This window comes from Thamnophis sirtalis, unplaced genomic scaffold (genome assembly GCF_051295495.1).
Source record: "Thamnophis sirtalis isolate CommonGarterSnake01/CBP01778 unplaced genomic scaffold, rThaSir2_p1.2 scaffold_4, whole genome shotgun sequence".
In the NCBI taxonomy this organism is placed as follows: Eukaryota; Metazoa; Chordata; class Lepidosauria; order Squamata; family Natricidae; genus Thamnophis; species Thamnophis sirtalis.
In genome coordinates, this window is record NW_028261384.1 from 82,528,245 (window position 1) to 82,554,017 (window position 25,773).

Consider the following 25,773-nt stretch of genomic DNA (forward strand, 5'->3'; position numbering starts at 1 on the left):
ATTAGAAATTCAATTCCTTACTAAATTATATGAAAATAGATATTTTGCCTCCTCTGATAGTGAACAAAGTAGATGAGTTCAATATACTACATTGAATTTAATGCAGAACTTGTTCCTTAATCTTGAGTGGGAATGTTATGTAATTATGTTTTCCAATTATTGCATACAAATCATATAAAAAGACATTTTAAAGTATGCATTAGATGAATCTGATAAATTGAAAATGTTGGGTAATGACCAGATTTTTTATCACCAATCCATATACAATGTAGAGACAACAAATGAGTTTAATATCACAGTAAATTCTGTATTCAAAATACGGATCAAATGGTGAAAATCTGAGCAAGCAGCTTGTCAAATTGTTTGCAGAAAAATAAAAAAAGACTGTTAGAACCATTAAAGATAGAAACAAGCTATACAGTTCTCTTAAAATTTCTATTTTTAAAAAAGAAATTACTCAAATTTTGGATAAAACTTAAATATTTGATGGATAAAACTTTTTAAATCTGTAATTGTATTTTCAATGACAATTCACTATGGAAGAGTTAAAAAGTAGTACTTAATAAGAGTAATGATAAAGCATCAAGTCTGGATAGAGTTCCTGTAGAATGGCATAACACTGATATACTTACTTCTAAGGTTTATCAGCTACATAGTTGACATTTCTGAAAGAGGTATTTTATCATTTTAATTTAATGAAGCATATATTAGTTATACCAAAACCTGGTTATGATTGTGCGATATCATCCCTATTTCATTAATTAATATGGAAATTAAATTAAAACCTTTAAGCTTAATTTCTTCTATACAGGCAGCAAATATTATAAATTATTAGTTTTTAACGAATAATGAAGCTTTATATGTATAAATTTACTGTTTCTTAAAGAGGATTGTAGAAAGAATCCCATGTATTATGTGACAAAATGAATGAATGTGATGATAATGAAAGAAGTAAAACTTAAGAGGTTTTAGATTAGGGGGCATATTATCAAATTGTTTCTGAAACTAATTTATTCAGTAAACATTCATTTACTGCCAGTTTAATCCAGTCCCAAATTTTCAATCCTAGTATTGGCTCAATATAATATAGAGATGTTTTTAAAAGCATTAAGTCTCTTCTTTTCCTACTGAGCATTATTCAATAATCTTTAGGAGTGTGCTCATGACATCATGCAGGAGGAAAGAAGGAATCTATCATCATGTGAAAATAATACATTTTATTGTAAAACTCATGATTTTCAATTTAATGGGGCATCCTTCCCCAGGATTATACATTGGTAAGTATTCACTGACATTTGCTAATGAATGTCTGTATTAAATAAACAATTATTCAATACAAGTTACAAAATGCACTAATAAATTTCAGTCAATTTGAAAACTCTGATTTCTTTGAAGCAATAGATTTAGAATTATAAAAGATGATTAATAGCTAATTTATGAATCTGAGGAAACACAAGTTAACATTAAGTTTCCAATGTAGTATGGAGGTAACAACTGTGGCATATGTTAAGTGCAGGAAATAAAAGTAAACAGGTTTCTATTTAAGATTACAAAACAGTTCTAACTGGTAAAAGCTTGTTTTTATATTCATCTGTCTGAATAACACATTTCAATGCATATTTAAAAGCTACTGCTAGCACAGTAGTGGCTTGAATAAAAGGTTTTCCATAACAGCTATAATAGTTTTTAAAAAAATATTTTATGACATTCAACAGATAGTTTTAATACCTACAAGACTTAATATATATACATACATGTATGTAAGAAAAGTTAGTACACAATAAAACAACAATGTCACAATTCAAAAATTTAATCCTCTTCTCAGGCAGTTACAATATTGTTCCTTTTGCTCTCCAGTCTTGAGACAGCAAGTCCTGCAGTTCATCTTCATCATTACTATCAATATCATCATCTTCTTTAGTCTGTGTGACTGTTTGACTCATGGCTTCCTTTAATTGATCTTTTCTTATTTCCTGGCGGTCCCGCAGTTGTTCAACACGACGGAAACATTCTCTACGGTAAAACAAATTAAATAATTTGCCCTCTTTTTCTGATTAAGTGAAAAGGTAAAAACATAAACTTCACGCATTCATGGAATGCAACTTCATGTAAAGAACATTTTATTAAAACCCTGATATAATTGCAGTGGAGCCAGTTAATTACTATTTTTTTCTGGCTTGGATTTAAACTACATTTTCATTACAGAAATACAGATTGGCTAAGAAATACAGCAGATAAAAAGTATCAATGTGGCATAAGCAATGTGCTGAAAATGTTTTAAAAAAACCACCTTTATTCTACATGTTTTGTTTCTAAAATATAATTTTTCACAAAATTAGTTGTCTAACAGTTGCATCCATGCAGTCTGTGAGTGCCTTCTCTCTAGTTTGAATAAAAGACAGGGATTTCTATATTGCTCCTTTAATTATTTGAAAACAATTAAAATTAGTTCAGAATTTTCTCTTGAGCTGCAATCAAAAAAGCCCAAATACACTATTACAATATGTTGCTCCCTATTTCTATCTATCTGAATTTCTTTCCAATTGCAATAAAAGACACCTGGTTACAGCTGGAGGTAAACAGATTTCAATATCTGATTTTAAGTCCTGGGTCAAACTAATATGGAATGTAGAAGAAAAAGGCCAGGCAATTGGGGATTTGGCCATATTGATCAAGGAAGAACTCAAATGAATAGAGAACAGAAATGATCATAGGTACCTCTTCACTTTTTCTAGCTGTTATACATACAGTATTCCAGTTTAAGGCCTCTAACTGTGATGTTAAATATACCTCCACAAATATCTATGTATTATTTCCCTGATAAATGGAAAAATTTAGAACAAACTTTGATAATTAAATTCAGAACCAATATGCATATGTTTAAAGTTAAAAACAAACTTGTAAACATTCTGCTTTATGCATATGACATGTTACCAATGTCAAAGTCAGATAGAATGAGAAGGTTTAATTCACGTTATACACTCAATTACTGAACATCAATTAAGTCCAAAACCAAAGGAGTTGAGAAAAGGTGGACTATGTATAATTGAAGTCTGGATAGGGAAACATATAGAGATAAATGGGAGGGGACCTCAGTGCTACATTGGGCCCCAACAAGCATTTAATAAATAAATTAAAAATCTCAAGTGATGGAACACATACAACTTCTGGATGCAAACTGTACCATTGATTAACTGTACTCCCTTTTAGGAATTTTCTCACTAGTTCTAGGTTGGATCTTTACTTAATAAATTTCCATCAGTTGCTTTTGTCTTGCTTTGGAGAATAGGTTGATCCCTCTCTTTTCTGTGATAATCCTTCAAATGGAAGATTGCTTTCATATCTCCCCTAATCCTTCTCTTCATTAGACTAGACATAACAAATTCCTGAAACCATTTATCATGGTTTAGGCTCCAACCACCTAATTATCTTTGTTGCTCTTCTCTGCACTCTAGAGTCTCAACATCTTTTTCATCTTGCATTGACTAAAACTGGCTGCATGATTTCAAGTACAGTCTTACCAAAGAAATATAAAGAAATTATTTAAGTAGTTTTTGAGAAATTCTGTTCATAAATAGCACTTGAAGACAAAATTTGAGCTACATACATTTGTTCATCAATTTCTCCAATTTGACGGTCAAGTCGCCCTTCTTCATCTTCTTCAGCTACTATTGCTTCTGAAATCTAATTCAGAATTTTTTAAAAATATAACAATTTTAGGCTCAATTTCTGGGGGAATTTCTCTGACTTTCATGAAATATAGAAAAATACAACAATGTAAAGTTTCCTTTCTTTTCACTATAATTAAAACTCTGGAATTGCCAGTCCATATAAATTTCCCCTGGCAGCAAAATCTTCCCTCCTGAGTCTTAACTCTTGAAAGAATTAAGCAAAAAGAAAACAGGGATCAGGGACTGTATCCCCCCCCCCCCCCTGCCAACAAAGGGAAGAGAAATGTCCCAAGTAACAGTGAGAAAATACTTTAAAAAGTCAATATGTTTCAGAATTTCCTGTTGACATGGACACTATAAAAGAGATAAAAGCAATGTATCAATTGAAAACCATTTGGGTAACATGGTATATTATTATTAAGTTCAAAGGATTGGACTAATTTAACATCTTTATAAAGGAATGTTTGATCTGGATTTAGAGCCATCAGAATTCCTCTGTATGATGGCTATTGTATATGAGACAACCCTTCCAATTCCTGCTTGTCCACTCATCTACCATGTAAACTGCATTGAGACTGCCAGATAAGATCACTTCTGCCAAGTTTCATTTTTGTATAAGCATTAATTTCAAAACGGAATACTAGCTTACTGTATTGATCTGTCTCATAGCTTTCTGGAATTCATCCCATTCTTTATCCATCTGATCCTTTGGAGTGTCAACCTTGCGCACCTAGAACACACATACACATACAAGGCAAAATTAAAATTCAACAAGCATTATTATCTTTGTCACATGTACTTTTTCAGTGATAGATTTTCCTTCTTCCTCAAATTTGTTCAATAATGATTATCCTAACTCTTTTCCTCTATGAATTAAGTTTCACTGAAAATGCTTTTTTTTTCACTTCAGTGGCAGACTTACTTTTTTTGCATGCAGGAAGTCCAGAGGTCAATTTTACTATGCTGTGTGGCCAGCAAAAAAATGGGGAAAGTGGAAATGAGCACCAAAGACAAATTTATTTCCAGAAATACACAAGTTTTTAATAAGTATCCAACATACAAAAATTTAATAGGCAGAATATAGGACAACTGAAAAAGCCAATACTGACAATTTTATTACAACCAAAGATGCACACTCAATACACACACACACTGCACTATATATCATGTACACACATATATCATGTACACACATACACAAACACACACATTCAAATATATCATGTACACAAACACACAATTTTCTTCCTTATTTTCCTAATTCTTATCAACAACTAAAAATACATTTTGTTTCAAATGTATGAGATGTTACAGGCAACAGAGAGTCTGGTTATCAAGTTCAACTCAATAATTCACAGCTACGGGGGGTAATCTCACTTAAGATCATATATAGCAAATCTGCCTCATGGCAAAGAAAAGTGTGTTTAGTAAGGAGCATATTAGGAAGACAGGCTAGGTGTTCAAAATGTTAACATAAAAACTAATCTCTAGTAGGTTTCTTGCTTGCTTACTTTAAATATCAAGCAATATAGATTACGTGATACGTCAGCATTCTGGCATCACAAAAAATTGATGGGCAAAATCTTTGCCTTATTATGCATCCATTTAAAATATCAGTAAATTGTATATTTGCAAGATGTGATTAAATTTTGTATAATTGGTTGATTGACTGAAAGGAAGAATAGCATGTAAATAGCACATTAAGATTAATAAACAGAGAAGAAAGTAATGGAATTAGGTTTTGTATGCTAAGCAGAAGAAATTGTATTTTTATTAGTAATGTAAATATTGTAATGTGATCAGTTTATTTTTGTATAATAAATAACAGTTTGTGGATAATTTATTGCATTTATCTATCATTACTGCAATATAGCCTAAGGCTGTGGTGGCGAACCAATGGCACACATGCCAGAGGTGGCATGCAGAGCCCTCTCTGTGGGCACTCGTGCCTTTGCCGCAGCCCAGCTTCATCGGGTTTTTCTGTCATGGTTCCCGCTGTCGTTGGCAGGGAAACAAATGTTTGTGAGACTAAAAAAAATTCACTTAATCAATTCCAACTTCTCGCAAAAGAAAAAGATCTTGCAAAGTTGGAATTGATTGAGTGAACTTTTTCACCCAGGTGTTTCACAATGGGGGAGATGGAATCTCCTCCTCCTGAAGCCCATTACAACGCAGAGACACAATAAAACCCTGCGCCATCTCAGCTCGGCAAAAAATGTCAGTTGCTTTTCCAGCAGAGCTGCCTGTGTTGGGATTCCGTGCCTCCCAGCTGAGTTTCAGCGCACTGCTCCTGGGCTCGTCGGGCTCCAGGCTTCAGATTTCCACTACCCAGCACCAGTTCGGGTGGGAAGAGAGAGGGGGAAGAGGGAGGAAAAGAGAGCGACATAGAAAGAGAGAGAGACGAGAAACACAGAGAAGAGATAGACAGAAAGAGTGACAGAAAGAGAGAGAGGGAGTGAAAGAGACAAAGAGGTAGAGATGGAAATAGAGGAAGGGAGAGAGAGGTGAACAATATTTTTACAGAACTATAAATATGTTGAGGCCTTTGAGGCAAGGCTGGGCATGACAAGAGGTGGCTTGGAGGGGAGGGGTGAGGCAGGGCTGGGCGTTGCAAATAATTTAACAACCAGCTGGTCATTAAGGCAGTTCTCTGCCTTAATGACCAGCTGGGTTGCAATGGCTTGGGGTGTGTCATGTGACTGGGTGGGAGTGAATGACGTCAAGTTGGGCCACACTCACCCAGGTCTTATGGCTCCCTGTGTTTTTATTTTTCTGTGGGAAACTGGTCCAAATGGCTCTTTGAGGGTTTAAGGTTGCAGGCCCATGTTCTAGACCAAGTCTATGGAAGGAGATCCAATACTATTCTGGACAATATCTCTCTAGTCTCTTCTTGAAAACCTCCAGTAATGGAGCTCTCACAACTTCATTCCATTGATTGTTCTCATTGTCAGAAAATTTCTCATTAGTTCTAGGTTGGATCTCTCTTTAATAACCACTTCCCATTATTTTGTATCCTGCCCTCGGGTCCTTTGGAGAACAGGCTGATCCCCTCGTCTCTATGACAGTACCTCAAGTACTAGAATATTGCTATCATATTATCCCTAGTCCTTTTCCTCATTATACTAGACATATGTAGTTCCTGCAGCCATTCATCATAGGGTTTAGCCTCCAGACGCCTTATTATCTTTGTTGCTCTTCTCTGCACTGTTTCTATGGTCTCAGCAGGTTTCCTCTATTGTGGTCATCAGAACTAGACATAATATTCCAAGTATGGTTCCCCCACCAGTGCAGCATAAAGCGAAGCTATCATTTCACACAATTTTGAAACTTTTTATCTGCTAATGAACCTAAGACTGTATAAACATTTTTGGCAGCTGCAATTCATTGCTAGATCACGCTTAGTGGTGATCTACTAGAACAATATATGCTTTTCAAAGTTACCACTCTTGAGTCAGATACCATCTATTTTATAGCTGTGTATTTGCCTATGTGTAGGACTATACTTTTTTCACATGAACTGCACTTCGTTGGCTAGGGCCCAGTGTTCATGTCTGTCAAGGTCCTTCTGAATCGTGAGTCTATCATCTACAGTGTTGGCTATTCTAATCATCTTGGTCTGCAAATTTGATGAGTACCCATTCTATCCCCTCATCTAGATCATTTATGAAAATGTTGAAGAGTACTTGAAGAGATAGAACTTTGAGGTACTCCATTGTTTACTTCTCTCCATGTAGATGTAGTTCCATTGCAGACTACCTGCTGGGTGCAGTTGGTCAGCCAGTTTCAAATTCATCTGGTGGTGGTATACTCTATATCTGTGATGGTGAACCTATGTCACACGGAGCCATTTGTCCAGGCACGCGAGGCATTGCCCTGTCGGCCTTCTTTAGAGGCCATTTTTCACCCTCCGGAGGCAGCAGGAGCTTCACTAAAGCCTCTGGAGTGCAAAAAACCAGCCTTTCGGGCAAACTGGAAATTCAGGAACGGACTTCCAGTTTGCTTGTAGGGCCTGTTTTAGCCCTCCACAGCTTTCAGGAGGCCTCCCTGAAGGTTCCGGAGGGCAAAAAATGACCCTACGAGCAAAACGAAAGTTACTTTGAGTCATTTTTTGCCCTCCGGAGCCTTCAGAGAAGCCTCCTGAAGGCTAAAACAGGCCCTACGAGTAAACCGTAAGTCTGTTCTGGAAGCTTTAAGGAAGTTCCTGCAGCCTCCAGAGGGTGAAAAATGGCCTCAAAAGGCAACCGACAGGGCAACGCCTCACGTGCCCAGACAAATGGCTCCGTGTGCTATAGGTTCGCCATCACGGATATAGAGTATACCACCACAGCCTCCCCCGCCATCCCCCGAGGCCCTCCAGAGGCTTCAGGAGTTTCCTGAAGCCTCCGGGGGGCCTCCAGGGAGGAGACTGTTTTCGTCCTCCCCAGGCTCCTATAAAACCTCTGAAGCCTGGGGAGGGTGAAAAAAGTACACCAAAAATGGGGGGGGGAGCGCTGGTCATGCACACATGCACGCTGGGGTTGTGCGCATAGCATTATGGGTGTGGCACGCCCACGTACGACTCCCCCACGTGCTCCCCCCGCTTTTGGCACGCGAGCCACAAAAGGTTCACCATCACTGCTCTATATCATATTGTTCTAATTTACTAAGAAATAGGCTGCAGTTTACTTTGTCAAATATCTTATTGTATTCTAAATAAATTATGTCCATAGCACTTCCGTTTTCCACAAATGTATAGTTACTCATTCCATTCAAATTGTTGAGATTTCAATTAATACATCAGAAAAGGCATTCAACATCACCTTATGGAAGATTAGATCTAGAAAGAACCATGCAGGTTTTACTATAACAATAATATTAAAATATCAGTTACATTTTATAGTATCACTCAAGTCACCAAGAAGCATATCAATATTTTTAGGGACCTATTTAATTACAGCAACTAGAAGTCCTTGGATCATTCATTTATTTGTTTTCTTGATATATATCCTGCCTTTTGCTCTATGACCTGAAAGGGGTTTGATGGTATTCTTATTCCAACAAATAAGATGGTGATTTTATTTATTGCTACAGCAATAATGTAAGTTATGATGTAGGTAAAACACAAAATGTGTCACATGCCAAAGAACTCATATGAGCTGAAACAATTAAATACTTGCCTTTGCATCCACTTCTGGATCATCAAAAAATCCCTCTGGTAAGGCCTCTGCAGTATTTTCTCTTCTGAAATGTTAAGGCAATAATTAATACCCATCTCGAAATACTGTAATAAATGAACTATTCAAACTGAGAATAAGTAAAGATTAAGCCAACATAAAGCCATCTTAAAATACAATACAAGTAGTCTTTGCTTAATGACGAGTCATTTAATAGCCATTTGAAGTTAAAACAGACCCCTATAAGTTACTTATGACTTGTTCTTGATGTTTCGGCTTCCGCAACACCTCTTGCAATCATATATTGCATTCAGATATTTGGCAACCAGCTCATATTTATGACTGGCTGCACTGTCCCACAGTAACATGACTGCGATATGCAACATTTTTCTGGTTTCTGATGTTTTTTGCTGGTTTCAAACAAAAAAATGCCCATTTAAGAAAATGATTTGAACCATGTGGTTTGCTTAACAACCATGGTGACTCACTTTATGAATGTCATAAAAATGATCAAGTCTTAATGATTGTAGCAACTTACAACCAAAATTCCTGGCTTAATGGTGGTGGTTAGGTGACAACTACCTGAAATATTAACATTCATTTTATAACTACTGATATATTATAAAGGTTTAGTTATTCCAAGCCTTAACATCAAATTATGAAAATTATCTTAACCAGAATCCTGAAGTCAGAATTCCCAAATCTTATCTAAATTATTTTAATATTTTAAAAATATTTTAATGCTTTTAATATTTTAAAGTATTCAAGTTCTGTGGCTTAAATCGTGAGGTTTTATGCTACACCTTATGCTGGTCTACGACTAATAAAGATATACCATAATATATTTAATCAAGGTTGTACTATTAGAAGTGACAAAAGTAATATTAAGAAACTGGAAATTTTTCCAGTTGTCAAGGAATGGAAATGTGTGGTCCATTTTGGAAAGGCAATTTTTCCTACCATCTAAGGAGGCAGCTATATGTATTATAGTACTATATTTTTCAGAGTATAAGACTCACCTTTTTCCCTCAAAAAAGAAGCTGAAAATCTGGGTGCATCTTAAACACTGAATACAGCATTTTTAACCTCCTGAAGCCCCACCCCATTCACCAAAATGGCTGTGCATAGCCTTATGGAGACTTTCAGAGAGCTCCTGGAGACTGGGGAGGGCAGAAATGAGCAAAAAATGGGCCATTTTTTGCTCAATTTCCCCCAGCCCCCAGGAGCACTCTATAAGCCTCCATAAGACTATTCAAGCTCTTTTTTTTTAATGAAAAATGGGCTGTTTTTTGCTTGTTTATGCCACCCCAATTATGGCACACATTCTGTGATAATTTATACTATCTTGCATTGTTCATATTATATTAATTGCCTAGCAATTACTCTGTTTAACAATTAAACAACAACTAACCTTTTATGATAGTGCTGAAAAAGTAACTTTACAACCAGTTCTCCCATTTACAACTATTGCAGCATCCTCAGTCACATGATCAGTTTGTGGGCACTTTTCAACCAGTGGGTGTTTACAAATACTGCATTATAATCAATATTTATGCACTTCAAAACCAACTTCTGGAAAGCAAAGTCAATGAAGAAGCCAGCAGTAAAATCACAAGTTGCAGTCATATGATGTCTTAACAACTTGTTGTTTCACTTAACTGAATGGGAAATGACATTATAAGTCTATCACAGTCATAATATTTCACTTAGCAATCAAATTGCTTAGTGACAGTTGCCACTTTCAGTTGTAGTCATTATGCAAAAACTATGTATAATGCTATAGGTAATTTAATTTTCTGATAATATTAATTAAATATTACTAATCCATATTTAATTCTAATTAAGGAGAAAAATAATTCAGATTAAAATATTAGACTTATTTTTTGTTCTAGATACTTGACCTTTGATGGTTTTTTTCTTGTGGTTCTGCCTTCTGTACAGATTCGGAATGTGATAACTGAGGAGTAGCTAAAGCATTGTTCTCCAAGTAGTCTACAAAACACAAGGTTATACTTAAGCACATGTGATTTACTACCAAAATAGATATATTAATTGTGAATAGCACAAGGAATAAACTGAAAAAACATTGATTTAAGATTCTTTCTGTGTAAATCAACATTGGATCAAATTTAGAAGGACCTGAGCATGAAATTCTGGTTTGAGATTAAATGCAATTTGAATAGATAGGTGGAAAGAACAAGACCCATGGCAAACTATGACAATAAATACAATGTCATCTTTGCAGAAATGACACTACTATTTCTATACAGAACTATTCTATTCTTGCAACCCAGAATTTTCATTATTCATTTCAATATTTACTTACTTTGCCCAGGTGTGGATGCCCATTTATGGAGACATTCCAAGAGATCCACTGTTGAAGTAGGTTGAGCTTTATTTGCAGGCTTAACCTTCTCCTGCTTCTTCACATTCACTGCTAACAATTAGTTAACTACAGCATGTGTCTGTGAAAGCACTGGTGATCATGTTAGCACTAACTAGGATGCTAATAAATTACTCTGGATTGACTCATATTCTGGGTCTACTGTTAGTTCATACCCATGCACACCTGATCTGTCATGTCAGTCATATTCAGCCTTTTGACATGAAAAGTCCTGAGCCTGCCTAAGCACAAACACCAGGGAAGAAATGTGGAAGAAATAAGAAACCCAGCCTGTTTAAACACCATGCAGAACACCTAACTCTTTCTGTCCTGCAACCATGATACTGCTGAAAATACTTCATGAAAGAACTGGAGTCAAAACCAATCAAAGAGAGAAGGTAGCAAAATCTGTCACCTTCCATCTCAATGAGTGATGCTTATGGAGTACCATTAACTGATGATTTTGGACTATGCTGTTACTGCCACTTGAGGACTGCTTCACGTATTGATTCAGGGGAGGAGGCAGGCTTTTAAACTCAAATAAGGGTTGGCCTGAAAAACAGTGAAAAGGATAAGGAAATCCTTCTCTTTCTCACTATTATTTAGCCAAACAATAATCTGCTCTACAATAGTGGATTAAAATGAAACTAAATAAAATAAAAAGGGAGTGGGATATGGAGATCACTTCAGAGACAAATAGGCAGGCAACCTGTTATTTATCACCAGACATCACACTAGAGAAATACTAGATAAGCACTAAATTCAAAGGTTCCAAGCTGCAATTATTAGTTTCATATCTTACACTCTAGTCAGTTCGTGATGTACAGAATGACTTCTTTACTGTTGGCACTACTTAAACACTTGTTTTTTTACTTCAAAATTCCCTCCAGATAACCTCATAGTAGAGACATAACTGTCTACTCCCATATTGGCCCAGAAAGAACTGCTCCCCCCAAAAGCAATTGCAAAAGTCAAAGATTTTGTGTCAAAGTGCTTTGCTTACACCTAAAAGCTACACAATTTCTTCAAGATAAATTAAGCTTGTATTATTATTCATGTCATCTTTGCTCTATTGACCTTGGATAATGGTGTTTGGTTTTTTGGGGGGGCTGTGTGTTTCGTTATTTGATGGTATCTAAAAATACTAATCTTACCTGTTGATGAACAGGCCACAAGTTCTGCTTTTGGAACAAGATCTGAAGATAATTCATACTGAGCTGGGGTTGGCAATGAAGTTTTGCTGTCCCTCTCTCTAATTTCTTTTGTCATATCTTCTTTCTTTCCTTCCTCAGTTTTATAATTTCCTAGTAAGACAACACTTGAACTTTTTGAAGATATTATTTCTACTTCTGTTTGCTCAATTTTGTCAAAAAAGGTTTTTGGCAAGCTAAAAAAGAAAGGAAATTTTTTTTAAATGCAATCACAATGCAAATCAGAATTTGGACAATCAACTCCACTAGTTTTTCTACTTCTATTTTAAAAATGCATTATTGTGGTCACAAAGCTGCTGCAAAAATGGTTTGTCCTATAGCTGTGATGGCAAACCTCTGGCATGTGTGGCACAGAGTCCTCTCTGTGAGCATCCACGCCATTGCCAGCTGCTCTTCTGTTTTCTGGAGCACTGGGAAACGGCTTGAAAATGGCTCAAAAAACAGCCCAGAAAACAGGCATGCGCATGCCGGCCGGCTAATCTTTATGTTTCCGGCGCTCCAGCATGCACACATGGATATATATGCACCCATGTTCTGGTTTGGGCACTTGGTGTCGAAAAGATTCGCCATCACTGTCCTATAGCAATGCATGTTGAATCAGTCATTCACTGTTTTTGCATGCAATTCATAATGTTCAAAAAGCCAACTGTTTGATCTATAGTCTCAGTTCTCATGCCAATCTACCACACAGGAATTAATACTCAGAGCATAAGAAACAACCTGAACACTTTTAAAAATTTACTCATGTTTATAGAATAATGTGCAAAGTTTTATTGTAACAGACATGATAGATCCAAGCCGCAACATCATCATCATCATCATCATCATCATCATCATTCTAACCATTGTCTATCTATCCACTGAAGGATGTCCTTTTCCACACGTTTTTAACCAATACAGTCTTGAACTAGTTGATCCCACAATACTTGCCAATGTTGATCCATCTTGTTTTAGGCTCTTTTGTGGATGCTTTTTATCAAATGGAATATATTTATGACTGCCCTAGTCTATCTGTCATCAGTTCTTTCTTTGTCACTAGTCCATTTCCATTGCAATTCTTTTACTCTCTTGATATTGTATGCCTTCGTTTGTTCTCTAATCCATGTACAGGTCTTTCTATCTTGTCTTGTGATGCTGAGCATCTATCTTCCCATGGTTCTTTGTGCCACTCGTAGCTTTTGTACTGATAGTGAGGTTGGTGTCAATGTTTCACTGGCATATAAAAGAAGTCTATAGCACACTGATCAGGCATGGAAGGTTGTTCTTGAAAATTATGCTTAGCTTGCCAAATGCCTGCCAATCACATTTAACACACCACTCTATTTCCTTTATTATATCACCTTCCATTGAGATCTGTTTGCCAAGGTATATATAGTGGTCTATTATGTCTAGATCTTGTCCAGATATAACAATTATTCTTACTTTAATGAATTTATTTTTCAGATTTATTTTTAAGGAAATGGTTCTCCTACTTTGTGCAGCTCTTGTATGTGTCTTGGTAACTTTTATGGGACTTGTGAGAAGAGACTTGTGCAAATCTTAAGTGATTTAAATAGACACTATTGATTTTATTCCATCTTTTGCCCAGTCCAGTTTGTGAAATACTTCAAGGTAGACTGAGAAAAGAATAGATGATATTGTGTCACCTTGTCGTACACTTTGTTCTATCTTGATTTCCACTTTAAAGATAATTAAAACAAATTGTCATCATGTTTTTTCGTATAATACTATACTATACTATACTATACTATACTATACTATACTATACTATACTATACTATACTATACTATACTATACTACTGATTGTAGTAAGTTGTAAGAAATCTTTACACCTTGGTTGAGCAATGCGTTAATTATTGCTTGCTGAAATACTGAGTCAAATACCTTTTTGTAGTCAATGAAAGCCATGCACAGCATCATTGTGTACTCATAGTGCCTTTCAATGTCTTGCTGAACAATCTGGATGTGATCTATTGTGCTGTAACCATTTCTGAGCCCTGCCTACTCCTTTGACCAAACATCATTTAATGTTCTCAATATTCTTTTTACTATTACATTGGAGAAAACCTTGCAGATGACTGAAAGGAGGCTTATTGAACAATTTCTTTAAATCATCTTGGGTCCCTTTCTTATATATAAGATTCCCTTCAGCATTTTCCATGTATCAGGCATTTTTCTTCTCTGAAGCATCTCGAGTATAGTTTTCTTAACATCTTGTGTAAACTGTGATCACCAGTTTTCAGCATTTCAACTGTAATACAGTTGTTTCCTGAAGGTTTGCCATTTTTTATTGATTGTATGGCACAAAGCAACAAACTGTTAAGACTCCTTAATATAATGGCACTATGCTTTAAACATCTGCAGAAAACTGAAATCAGCAATAAAACCATTAATAAACCTACTAGTTTGTCACACCAAAACTTAATTTAGAGCCATTTCCTCTGCATAGTAATTTTGTACAAAAAATATAGAAAGCAAATTCTATTTTATATCTTTACTTGTGAAAAGGGGGAAATGCAAAAAGGTAACAACTTACTTAGATGAAACTGCTTGTGGTTGGTGGTCATTACAATCTGAAAATAAAGATATTAATCAGATTTATATCAATAGCAGCTTTGCATATACTATATAAGATTTTATCCCATCCTTATTTTTATCAACTCAAACATGGTTTAGTAATGCTCCCAACTCCCATTTTCCTCATAACAATAAGCCTATGAGTGGGTTGAGATGAGATAGAGTGACTGATCTAAAGTCTACAACCTAGCTCTCAACTCTGCAGGGTTCTGCTTGGTGCTTCACAGGCATCCTGCCATCAAAGACTAGAAAGGGAGGGAAGGAGAATGTAAAGGCAATAAAGCTATGTGTGTACGTAATGGGAAATTGGGGAAGGGGGGAATGACTAGTGATAAAGACCAGAGCACCCCAGACCCAGTTTGTACCAGCATTCCAAGGTTAGGCAACCTGAGAAAATATGCAGATTACACCAAACAAAAACAAAAAAACCCACCCATGGGAATACAGTAATTTGCTTAATGATCATCAGATTCACTTAATGACTTTCACAAAGTAGTTGTAAAATCTTTATGATTTGGTTAATGGGTGCCTTGGCTAACCATGTCATGAGTCTTACAATGGAAATTCCAGGCTCTGATACAGTTGTTAAGTTGAAGATTACCTGTAGAGCCTATTCAATCAATCCACTCCAAGCGCCTTGATGCACCTAATGCAGTGTCACTGTGAGGAATATACCTAGGATTTATGTAGCAATATTGCTCAACTTTGCATAGAGCTAGATTCTGGTCGGCCAGACTCTTCGGAGGTGATAGAGTCACATCTGAGCCTTGTTTACTGTCCTAGGAAGAGTTCAAGCCAGTTGCTCTTGAGGAAGTGGAAAGGAACCTTAGAACTGTAAGCATGGTACTGAGCCCATGCCTGATTGGTTAAAGCTTCCTAAGAAGTTCTATGTGGTTAATGTTTCTTTGCTGGAAGGATGGTACTTGCATATCCTTCTCAAGAGGCCATCCTTGGACCTCACAATATTAGACAATTTTTATTCGGTCTCCAACTTTCCCTTTTTAGGGAAAGTTGCTGAGAGGTTGGTTGACTCATAGCTACAAAGGTCCCTGGATGAAGCAGATTATCTGGATTATTTTCAAACTAGATTCAGGAAGGGCACAACATTGAAACAGAATTGATTGCACCTGCCAATGACCTTTGGAGGGCTAGGATAGGAATCATGCAACTATTCTGGCCCTCTCAGTGGTTTTCAATACCATCAACCATGAATGCTTCAAGACCACCTTCAGGGATTGGGAATGAGACACTGTGTTAAGAGTGGTTCTCCTCCTTCTTTAATTACATCCAGTTAGTGTTGTTTGGGGAAAAGAGTCAAGCCCTGCAATGTAGGATGCCTCAGGGCTGGAGTTTTTCTTTTTCTTTTTTACCACCTACATGAAATCTTTAGGGGAGATAATTTATTGGTATGGAGTCTGGTATCTAATATATGTGAATATGTTAATGAGTCCCAGTTATATATCTTTACCCCTAGCTGGGCAAGTGACAGGTTTAAGGGAAGGTGGGAAGGTGCAGGTTTAAGGGAAGGTGGGCAGGTGGCAGGTTTAAGGGAAATGCAGCTAGATCTTTCTCTTAAACATGCCCACTATATAGGAATTAAGAAGTGCACCTTTTCTATGGCAACTCTTGCTTTATGGAGTACTCTTCTCTCTTAACCTCAACAAGCCTCTAACCTCCTAGCCTTCTGAAAAGCACCCCCCCTCAAAGTGTTAGAACAGAATGAGATGTCTACATGTCAAAGCTTGACATAGTGCCAAGTTTATGGTTTTTAATGTTTATGGTTTTAATAGCTTTTAATATGATTATTATGTTGTTTTAATTCTTAATTGTGAGCTTGCCAGAGTTTGATACAAGACAGAAAGCTATATACATTTTAAAATATTTTTTTGAATAAATCAATAAAATCTGAACATTTCTTCTTTAGGCAAAGTCAGTGTTAAATACAAACAAATGGCATTTTCTTTCTATCTACCGTAGCTTTATACATAATGAGAGAAATGAGAATGAACATATTCTCTCTCATCATAATTTGGAGAATTATGGAGAAGAAGAGAAACTCCACAAAGAGAATGGTAAGAACAAGAATTAGTGAAATCACCCCTACTTCCCCTCCTCTTGTATAGAAATTACATGCAAAAATAATTGTGTTGTTTTAATTAGATTCCATCAAAAACAAATATGATAAATAAAATTTCAAATGATTTAAATCTATTCTGTGCAACAAACTCAATTCATAATGGAGATTTAAACACTCATTTTTCCAATTAGCTCAACATCAAATTCAGATGACAATTATTTCTGTCAGTCAAAATATTTTTTTCTGACAAAAGTTTGATCAATTTGTTTACAGCCACAAGCAGTCAAAGCCAACTTGTAACATCAGTTTGCACAATATCATACATAGTCACAAACTGAAGATTTACAATTACCCAATCTCATAATTTTCAATTAGCTACCTACCAAATTAAATTCAGTTAAATCAATTCAATAAGCATATTATTGCTCTCCCTTCCCAGTGTTTTAATGTGGTACTCTCATGTTATGCTTTGTTCTTCGATCAAAAGGCCATGACATTGGGTTTGTTTCATTGATTTTGCTTCATAATTTCAATATTGTGAAGCCTGAAAAAAGAGATAGTCTGTTGCTACATTACCAGGCTACAACAAGAGAAGGGCCTGCAGGAATCTAGAGAGAAGGGCATGTCCACCACCTAAATACAAATTAGAAATTCCAGAAATGACAATATTGACTTCATCCATAAAGCATTGCTTCATTCTACAATCTAACTAACTGGACGTAGCCAGTACACAAGAAATTTTATGAATAAAGTCAAACTTAAATGCAGCAGACCTTAACTGTCAGATTTTAAAAGCTACACATCAAATTAGAAATATAGCAAGCACAAAGGAGTTTTTCATACCTTGTCCTTTCTTTTGATCTAGAATTCTTGGTTCCAACTTTTTTTTTTTGAGAGGAGATGAAGTTTCAGTAAATGATTTGGATGTAGAATATTTAATATTCTAGAAAAAAAAATTAAAGCAGCAAATAAAATACCTGAGGATTATTTGCAGGGCTCAAAATCATATCAGAAATACCAATATCAAGAAGGAAAAAGTGCAACTGAAAGAACCTTTATGCAGTCATGTGAAAAAGAAAATGCACCGTCTATGGATTTACATCAGTGGTGGGTTCCTACTGGTTCGGTTGAACCAGTAGTGGTATGGCGGCCTTGGAACCAGCAGTGACCCAGGCCTGCCATGCCCCAAACTGGTTCCCTGGTCTCCACCGCCATCTTGTTTTTCAGTTCTGCGCATGTGCAGATCAATTTTAATTGAACTGCACAAAGTGCACCCATGAGCAAACCGGCAGTAAAGCCGGGCATAACCCACCTGATTTACATATTAAAACATAGTAAAAATCAGCTCATCCTTAGCAGTTCTTAAAAATAGGAAAACACAACTTCAGATGAAAAACAAAATGATATATTACACCATATTTTTTCTAAAGCTAAAATGGAGAAGCCACATGTGAAAAACTAAGTACACCCTTACTGCTTCCATTGGTATGAAGAGGCTAAACAACAGCCAGGTGCTGCTAATCAAATGCTGATGGTCAATTGACTTCTTTAAAAATTTAAGTTTTATGAGTTTTCTGGTCTGCACCACTGGCAAGCAGGGTGGATTTGATTTAAATCAAGGCGATTTAAATCATAATTTTTAAAGAGTAACTGTCATCTCTGTCCTGTAGCGGCTTCTCCACTGACCTGCTATTGACTCACCGACAGTCCCATTCACTTTAATGGAATGGCTGATGATATAGCAGTGGCACAACAAGGTGAGGGACATGTGCAGGCAGCAGATGAGTAGATGTCCGCTAACAGGCACTGCCATAATGGATCTAAAATAGCAGATGCTCTTTAATATTATATTTATAAGCTGCATAAAAGGTTTCACTTTCATTTTTACTGCTTGCCCTTCCTCCTCACTTAGAGCCTGGTGGTACAGATGCATTTCTCTTCAAATAATTGTACAGTTTGTAGTGTACATAGGTTTGCAAAACAATGGGATGAAGGAATATTCTGGAATTTTGTTTTATGATTTATCTCATGGTTATTCTGAAATTGTGTGAATGCATCAATGCAGTGCATGTTATTTCAGCTTACAGAGCTTGGATTCATTAAATGAGTTTATTAAAAATGTAAATATTGCAGAATATGCAGCCTCATGTTACATAACTAAGCTTCATTTCATGTGGCATAAACTAAATTATTAATGTATCTTAAATAGAAAGCTATCTTTGATAGACTTCTATTCCAAAAGCATTTTATTAAAATTAATTTGATAAAAATAAAAAAAATTCAATTTAAAATTTTAAAAATCTGATTTTTTTTTAAAAAATCATCAATTTTTATCCACTGCTGGCAAGGGATGGAGTAAATTCATAAGAATTCCAAAGAATGTATTCAGAAAATGACTGACTCATCATATCAGAAGAGTTTTAAACTAAAATAGAGGGGGAAAGTCTTCAACATCCTTAGAACCTAATTCCAAGATTATCTCTTTTCCATTTCTTTGTTTACAAGAACAAATTTGTATTCAATATAGCATTAAATCGTATTTTAAAATTCAGGTAGTCCTCGACTTACAATCACAATTGAGCCCAAAATTTCTATTACTAAATGAGACAGTTGTTAAGTGAGTTTTACTTCATTTTATGAGCTTTCTAGACACACTGGTTAAGTGAATCATTCCAATCGTTAAATTAGTAACATGGTATTAAGTGAATCTGGCTTTAACACATGGGCCTGATGGGCACTTGCCCATGGGTTCTACGAGCATCTTTGCATGTTAACCCTTCAATGCACCTTGTAATATATAAATACAGCAACCTATTTATTACATTTTACTGCATTTTTTAATTAATACTAACATGCAAATATGTGTTTAATTTTATCGACTATTTAGATTTTTATTCCTGTGAATAGTTATCATAAGGGCCCCAGTACACTGCTTTGCCTGGGGCCCATAATGCTGTTAAGACGGCCCTGTTCCCCTGACTTTGCTTGTCAGAAGATCACAAAAATTGATAACTTCAGATCTGGACATTGCAGTCATCATAAGTATGAATCAGTTACCAAGCTTCTGAATTTTGATCATATGACCATGAGGATGCTGCAATAGTATTAAATGTGAAAAACTGTCATAAGTCATTTTTTTCAATGCTGCTGTAACTTTGAAGAATCACTAAATAAATGATTGCAAATTGAGGATTTCCTCTTCTGTTCTATTGCTATCTATTGTATCTATTTGTGTTCTAACATCATTAGAAAAATGTATTGATTCTTTTACTATAAAAATAAACCCATGATCTTATGATCTTCCAAGAAACTCTCTATTAGGGAGCTGAATAACTTCAGACTGATTGCCTTGACATCTTCAGTTTTGAAGACCTTTGAGAGGTTAGTACTGGCTCAACTGAAAATCATCACACATCTGCTGTTAGACCCCCTTGCAGTTTGCCTATCAGGCAAATAGACTGTCAGATGATGCTATCAATATGGCACTGCAATCTATGTTTTAATAACATCTTGAATCCCCAGGGACCTATTCACAGGTCCTTTGTGTAGACTTCAGTTCAGCATTCAATACCATCATTCCAGAAATTCTTTATTCTAAACTGATTCAGCTAGTTGTGCCTCTCCATATTTGTAGATGGATTACTAGATTTTTGACAAATAGGAAGCAACAGAGGAAGCTAAGGAAAATCACATTGAGCACCCAGACAATTGGTGCTGCTGAGGTGCCACTCAGGCCTGTTTGTTCCTTCAATTGCTCTTCTCTCTATATACCAATGACTGCATCTCTAAGGATTCTTCTGACAAAGTACTTAAGTTTTCAGATGATACAACAGTCATTGTTCTCATTTGAGACAGTAATGAATCTGTATATAGAAAATCACATCGAGCATCTGGACAATCATATCAAGCACCTGGACAATCACACTGAGAAAGTAGACAATCACATAAGCGAACTGTCCGGGTGCTAGCTTTCTCTGTTGCTTTCTGGCCCTGGAATGTTTGTGCGCCAGTTATGCGCTTGGAAGTGGAGCGACATCACTCCATTTCCAAGCGCCCCATAGGCACTCAAACACTTTTTGTCCGGAGACTGGAAATTCTAGGGGCCATGGTCTCAAACAACTTCAGGTACCCATCCACTTTTGCAGATAATGGGTGCCTGAAGTCCTGGGAGAAGCTTCCTGTCTGTATGCAAAGTGTTTGCAGACCAACAGGAGGCTTGAATCAATGCAATTTCATTGCCCCAAAGCTTCACTTCAGTATGCAAATGCTTTTCCAATCAAGCCTGGAAGCCTTTGGAGGAGACTCATGGAGCCTGCCCACCATTGCAGAAGTGGCAGGCAGTCTTGGTGAGTCAGAGAAACTGAGCAGGGCATGCTCATCCTGCTCTCCCTCTGTTCTCACCGCTCACAGGCAAAGAAACAAGAGAGGCTCACTAGATCTTTGAAAGGGAAAGGAGTCTTCACAGGCCTGTTTGTGGAGACACAATATAGCAGGATGGTGGGGGAAAGCAATTGCATGAGGTAACTGTGAGTGGGGGGAGGCCTTGGGTACTCTGAAGCAGGTGGCCTGTTCCACCATTAAGCAATCCATGACCCTCCCGCACTCTGAGATACCTCATGTGCACTTAACAACCTGCGCATTTGATTAGTGAATGCATGCGCAAAAGGAGGGAGTGATCACGGCTAAGTTATGCAATTCACTCCTATGAATCCTTGGGTTACAAATGTAATTGACAAGCTCCATTACATTCGTAACTCGAGGATTACCTGTACTCTACTCTACTCCACTCCAATCCATCTCACTCTATGGTTCTGCCTTGCCCAAATTAAAAAAATACAAATATTACAAAAACCTATCAAATCAAAAAACTATATATAGTATCAGAAGTGTATCTCCTCATTCCATTTATTTTCTATGATAATTTTTCATTAACGGGCTATGATTTACCATTATTTTATTGCTGTCGTATAGGTTTTCCTGCATGTGCTGGATGAAATGGACTATCGAGTTAGCCAAGAAAGCTTGGTCCATGTGTTTCCACTATTTTAACAATATATTGATTAAATGACAGAATAGCTAGAGGAATTAAATCAGATATATTAAAAGTGAAAAATTAATGTATTCTTACAGTATGATACACATTAAACTTCTCTTACCTCCTTGTGCTGCTTTCCAAGAACATGTGTTTGCCACAGCAGTTCATTCTTCACAGTCACATTGCACAGGCAGCAACTTAAATTCCCCAAACTGTTATATGTAGTATTGCAATTAAGAAAATTAATTCAAAAATGATCTCTCAAAATTACAGCACTCTTTTAAACATTATTCTGAGAAATTATCACTGCAATGCAGCTACACTTTTTTCTGTGACTAAAGCTTGAAGTACAATACCATAATTGCTATTTTTTAACTGAAACTCTAGAAGAACCAAATGCACTAACTAAAGCAATCTGGTCACAAATTATATTTTCTTTTTAAAAATCAGTTTGGCTTTGTAAGCACTGTTAAATTCAGGCTTTAAATTCCCTCATGAGCCTGACTGTTATCTCTTTTATTATGTTTTACTGAAACAAAATATACTAATACTGTTTTACCAGCGAATCAATATAAACTGGATTTGTCATTTGAACATTACAGATAGTCCTCGACTTACAACAGTGATCATTCAAAGTTACAACAGCACCGAAAAAGTGACTTATGACTGATTTTCACAATGATGAGTTTTGCAGCTTCCCCATGGTGACATGATCAAAATACAGATGCCTGTCAACTTACTCATATTTATTGCAGTGTCCTCTGCTCATGGGATCACTTTTTGTGACCTTCTGATAAGCAAAGTCAATGTGGAAGCCAGATTCACTTAACCATGCTGCTAACTTAACAATTGCAGTGATTCATTTAACAACTGTGGCAAGAAAAGTCGTTAAATGGGGCAAAAATCACTTAAATGTCTCCCTTAGCAAAACAAATTTTGAGCTCAACTGTAGTCATTAAGTCAAGGATTACCTGTAACAGAATGGAGGAAACTGATTGCTGGAGGAATCTGCTCTTCACTTGAATGTAAACTGGCTACTAGGCACATTTAGGTATTTTACCAAATCCTTTTACTCTTATCAGTATAGCATACTAAACATCCTGCCAGATTTGTTGTAGCAGAAAGGAAAACATACATATGTCTAAGAACTAAGAGGGAGGAACTTAAAAGAAATGAAAAAGTTTTTCCATCCAGTTAACCCATTCTTTAAGAAGACATTTTGATCAGATTGCAAATTCTGATGTACAGTCTTGCGTTTTTGTTTCAGACGTGAATAACACGCTATTGATTACTATACTTCAAAAAACACAACATACAGGATAGCGATAATAAACTAAAATGCCTACCCTACAGAAAAAGAAGCGCGGAACGAGATTTGGTTCACTATCACTTCCAGTGAGTAACCGAGACAGACAAAACTCAAAAAAACTCCGTCGCAGAAAGGTGCAAAAGTGTGTGTGGGGGGGGGGGGGATCTCGCTCGAAGATAAGATAGGATATCTAACGTAGGGCGAGTCAATTTTCCTTTTCCCCGCAGCAGACTCGCGCTGTTTGGCTCGCATTAATCTCCGCAGCTCCTCTTGTCCCAAAGTATTAACAGATCGTCGCGATTGTCGGCCCGAACTCGAAGTAGCCATGACTGCAAAACAAAATCCTTCCTCTTTGCCGATTTCTCGGCCACAAGACCCAAGGTAAAAAAAAGCACGCAATCAGAATTGCGCCATAGTCGCAGAGATTGTACGTCACGCGGAGTCTGTCTCAAAACAATCCTGATTGCTGCTTCAATGCGGGGGGACGGGACTCGGTTCAAAACTGATCCACCAAGGAAAATGCAATTTTGACGTATATTTATTTTTCCCCGCGTTAGATATGAGGCCTGACTGATTCTGAAGAAATGAGATTTGATATAGCTATAAGATTCTGCTGTAATTCAGGTTTTATATAAATGGAAAATTACTATTTTAAAAAGTTTAATAAATAAATAGTTCTATAATCTATGAGCATTATCCAACTAAATAAATCAGCGCTTAGTTAATGAAACAATACAGAATAACAAGAGTTGAAAGGGATTTTGGAAGTCTTCTACTGTAGTTCAGTCTCCTGACACAAGTAAACAATTGTATGATAAATAGAGGCATTTTTTTAAAGAAGCAATTACAACAAAACAATGGGGGAAATTTTGGAAAAAATAAAATTTCTTCCACACTTTTACTGAAAAAAGTGCAAAATATTTTATATATGACAGAATAACAGTTTGAAGGGATCTTGGAAGTCTTGTAGTCCAACCCCATGCCCAGTCTATACCATTCTGGACAAAGAGCTATCTAATCTTTTCTTTAAAACCTCCAGCCCCCATAACTTCTAAAGTCAAGCTGTTCCACTGATTTATTATTCCCACTGACAAAAAATGTCCCCTTAGTTTGGGCTAGATCTCTCTCTATTAATCTTTCATCATTATTTTTTGTCCTGCTGTCGGGTATTTTGGAGAATAGATTGACCCCTTCCTCTCTGTGACAGTCCATTAAACATTGGAAGACTGCTATATCACCCATGCTGTTCTATTGCACTAGACGTTCTTGTAACCATCACATTCTCCCTATTCACTCACTTCCTACTTCATTTTTCCTACTCATATTTGTTGCTCTTCTGTGAACTTTTTCTTATTATTCAGTTGCTAAGTCTTGCTCAATTTGCTCAATTTTCTGCAAACTCATGAACAACACACCAGCCCCCTCTCCAATCCTCCACTATCTCGGCCCAAACCCATGCCCACCACGTCAATGACACTATTTAACCATCTCATCATCTGCTGTCTCCTCCTTTGCCTTCTATGTTTTCCAACATTAAAGTCTTTTTCAATGAGTACTGTGGTCCTATTGGTTGGCCAAAATATTTATGCTTCAACTTCTGTCCTTCAGAAAGTCAGGGTTGATTTTCTTTAGGATTGAATGATTTGATCTCTATGTAGTCCAAGAGACTCTCAAAAGTCTTCTCCAATACCATAATCCAAAAGCATCAATTATTTGTTGCTTAGCCACCTTTAGGGTCCAACTCTGAAAGCCATACAGTACTACTGGGGAAACCATAGCTTTGACTATACAGACCTTTGTTGATAAGATACTATCTCTGCTTTTTAAAATGCTGTCTAGATTTGCCATAGCTTTCCTCCCAAGCAGCAAGTATATTTTAATTTCATGGCTGCAGTTGCCATCTGGAATGATCTTGTAGCCCAAGAAAATGAAATCTGTTACTGCTTCAATTTCTTCCCCTTCTGTTTGCCAGGAAGTAATGAGACCTGATGCTATGATCTTAGCTTTTTTAATGTTGAGTTTCGAGCCAACTTTTGCGCTCTTCTTTCACCTTCATCAAGAGATTCTTTAATTCTGAAATAAGCTACCAACCGATGAAGAGATAATAAAAAAGCTATTAGACTGTGCAGAGATGAATAGGTTGACAATGAAAATAAAAGATAAAGAGGAATCGGAGTACTTCAAGATGAGGAAGATTTTATGACTGGCTAGAGAAAGGAAACTAATATATATATATGGCTAGCTGATGAGAGCTAAACAGCTTGGAATAGATCTATACTACTCTCCCTTTATTTATTTATCAGCACAAATACAACACACACACACACACACACACATAGTGTCACAACCCCCTGGT

General features: G+C 36.4%; 1 protein-coding gene across 1 annotated transcript; it reads right to left on the reverse strand.

Moving 5' to 3' along the window:
- Positions 1–1,197: 1,197 nt before the first annotated feature.
- Positions 1,198–23,776, reverse strand: ZNF830 (zinc finger protein 830). The gene is made up of 10 exons (XM_087713193.1): positions 23,604–23,776; positions 22,230–22,325; positions 17,917–18,016; positions 14,956–14,992; positions 12,362–12,594; positions 10,726–10,816; positions 8,828–8,891; positions 4,321–4,401; positions 3,608–3,684; positions 1,198–2,013 (listed from the first exon to the last, which is right to left on the reverse strand). Exons 1-10 carry the CDS (start codon positions 23,742–23,744, stop codon positions 1,830–1,832), a joined length of 1,104 nt encoding a protein of 367 aa, XP_087569319.1. The 5' UTR covers positions 23,745–23,776; the 3' UTR covers positions 1,198–1,829.
- Between the last annotated feature and the right edge of the window lie 1,997 nt (positions 23,777–25,773).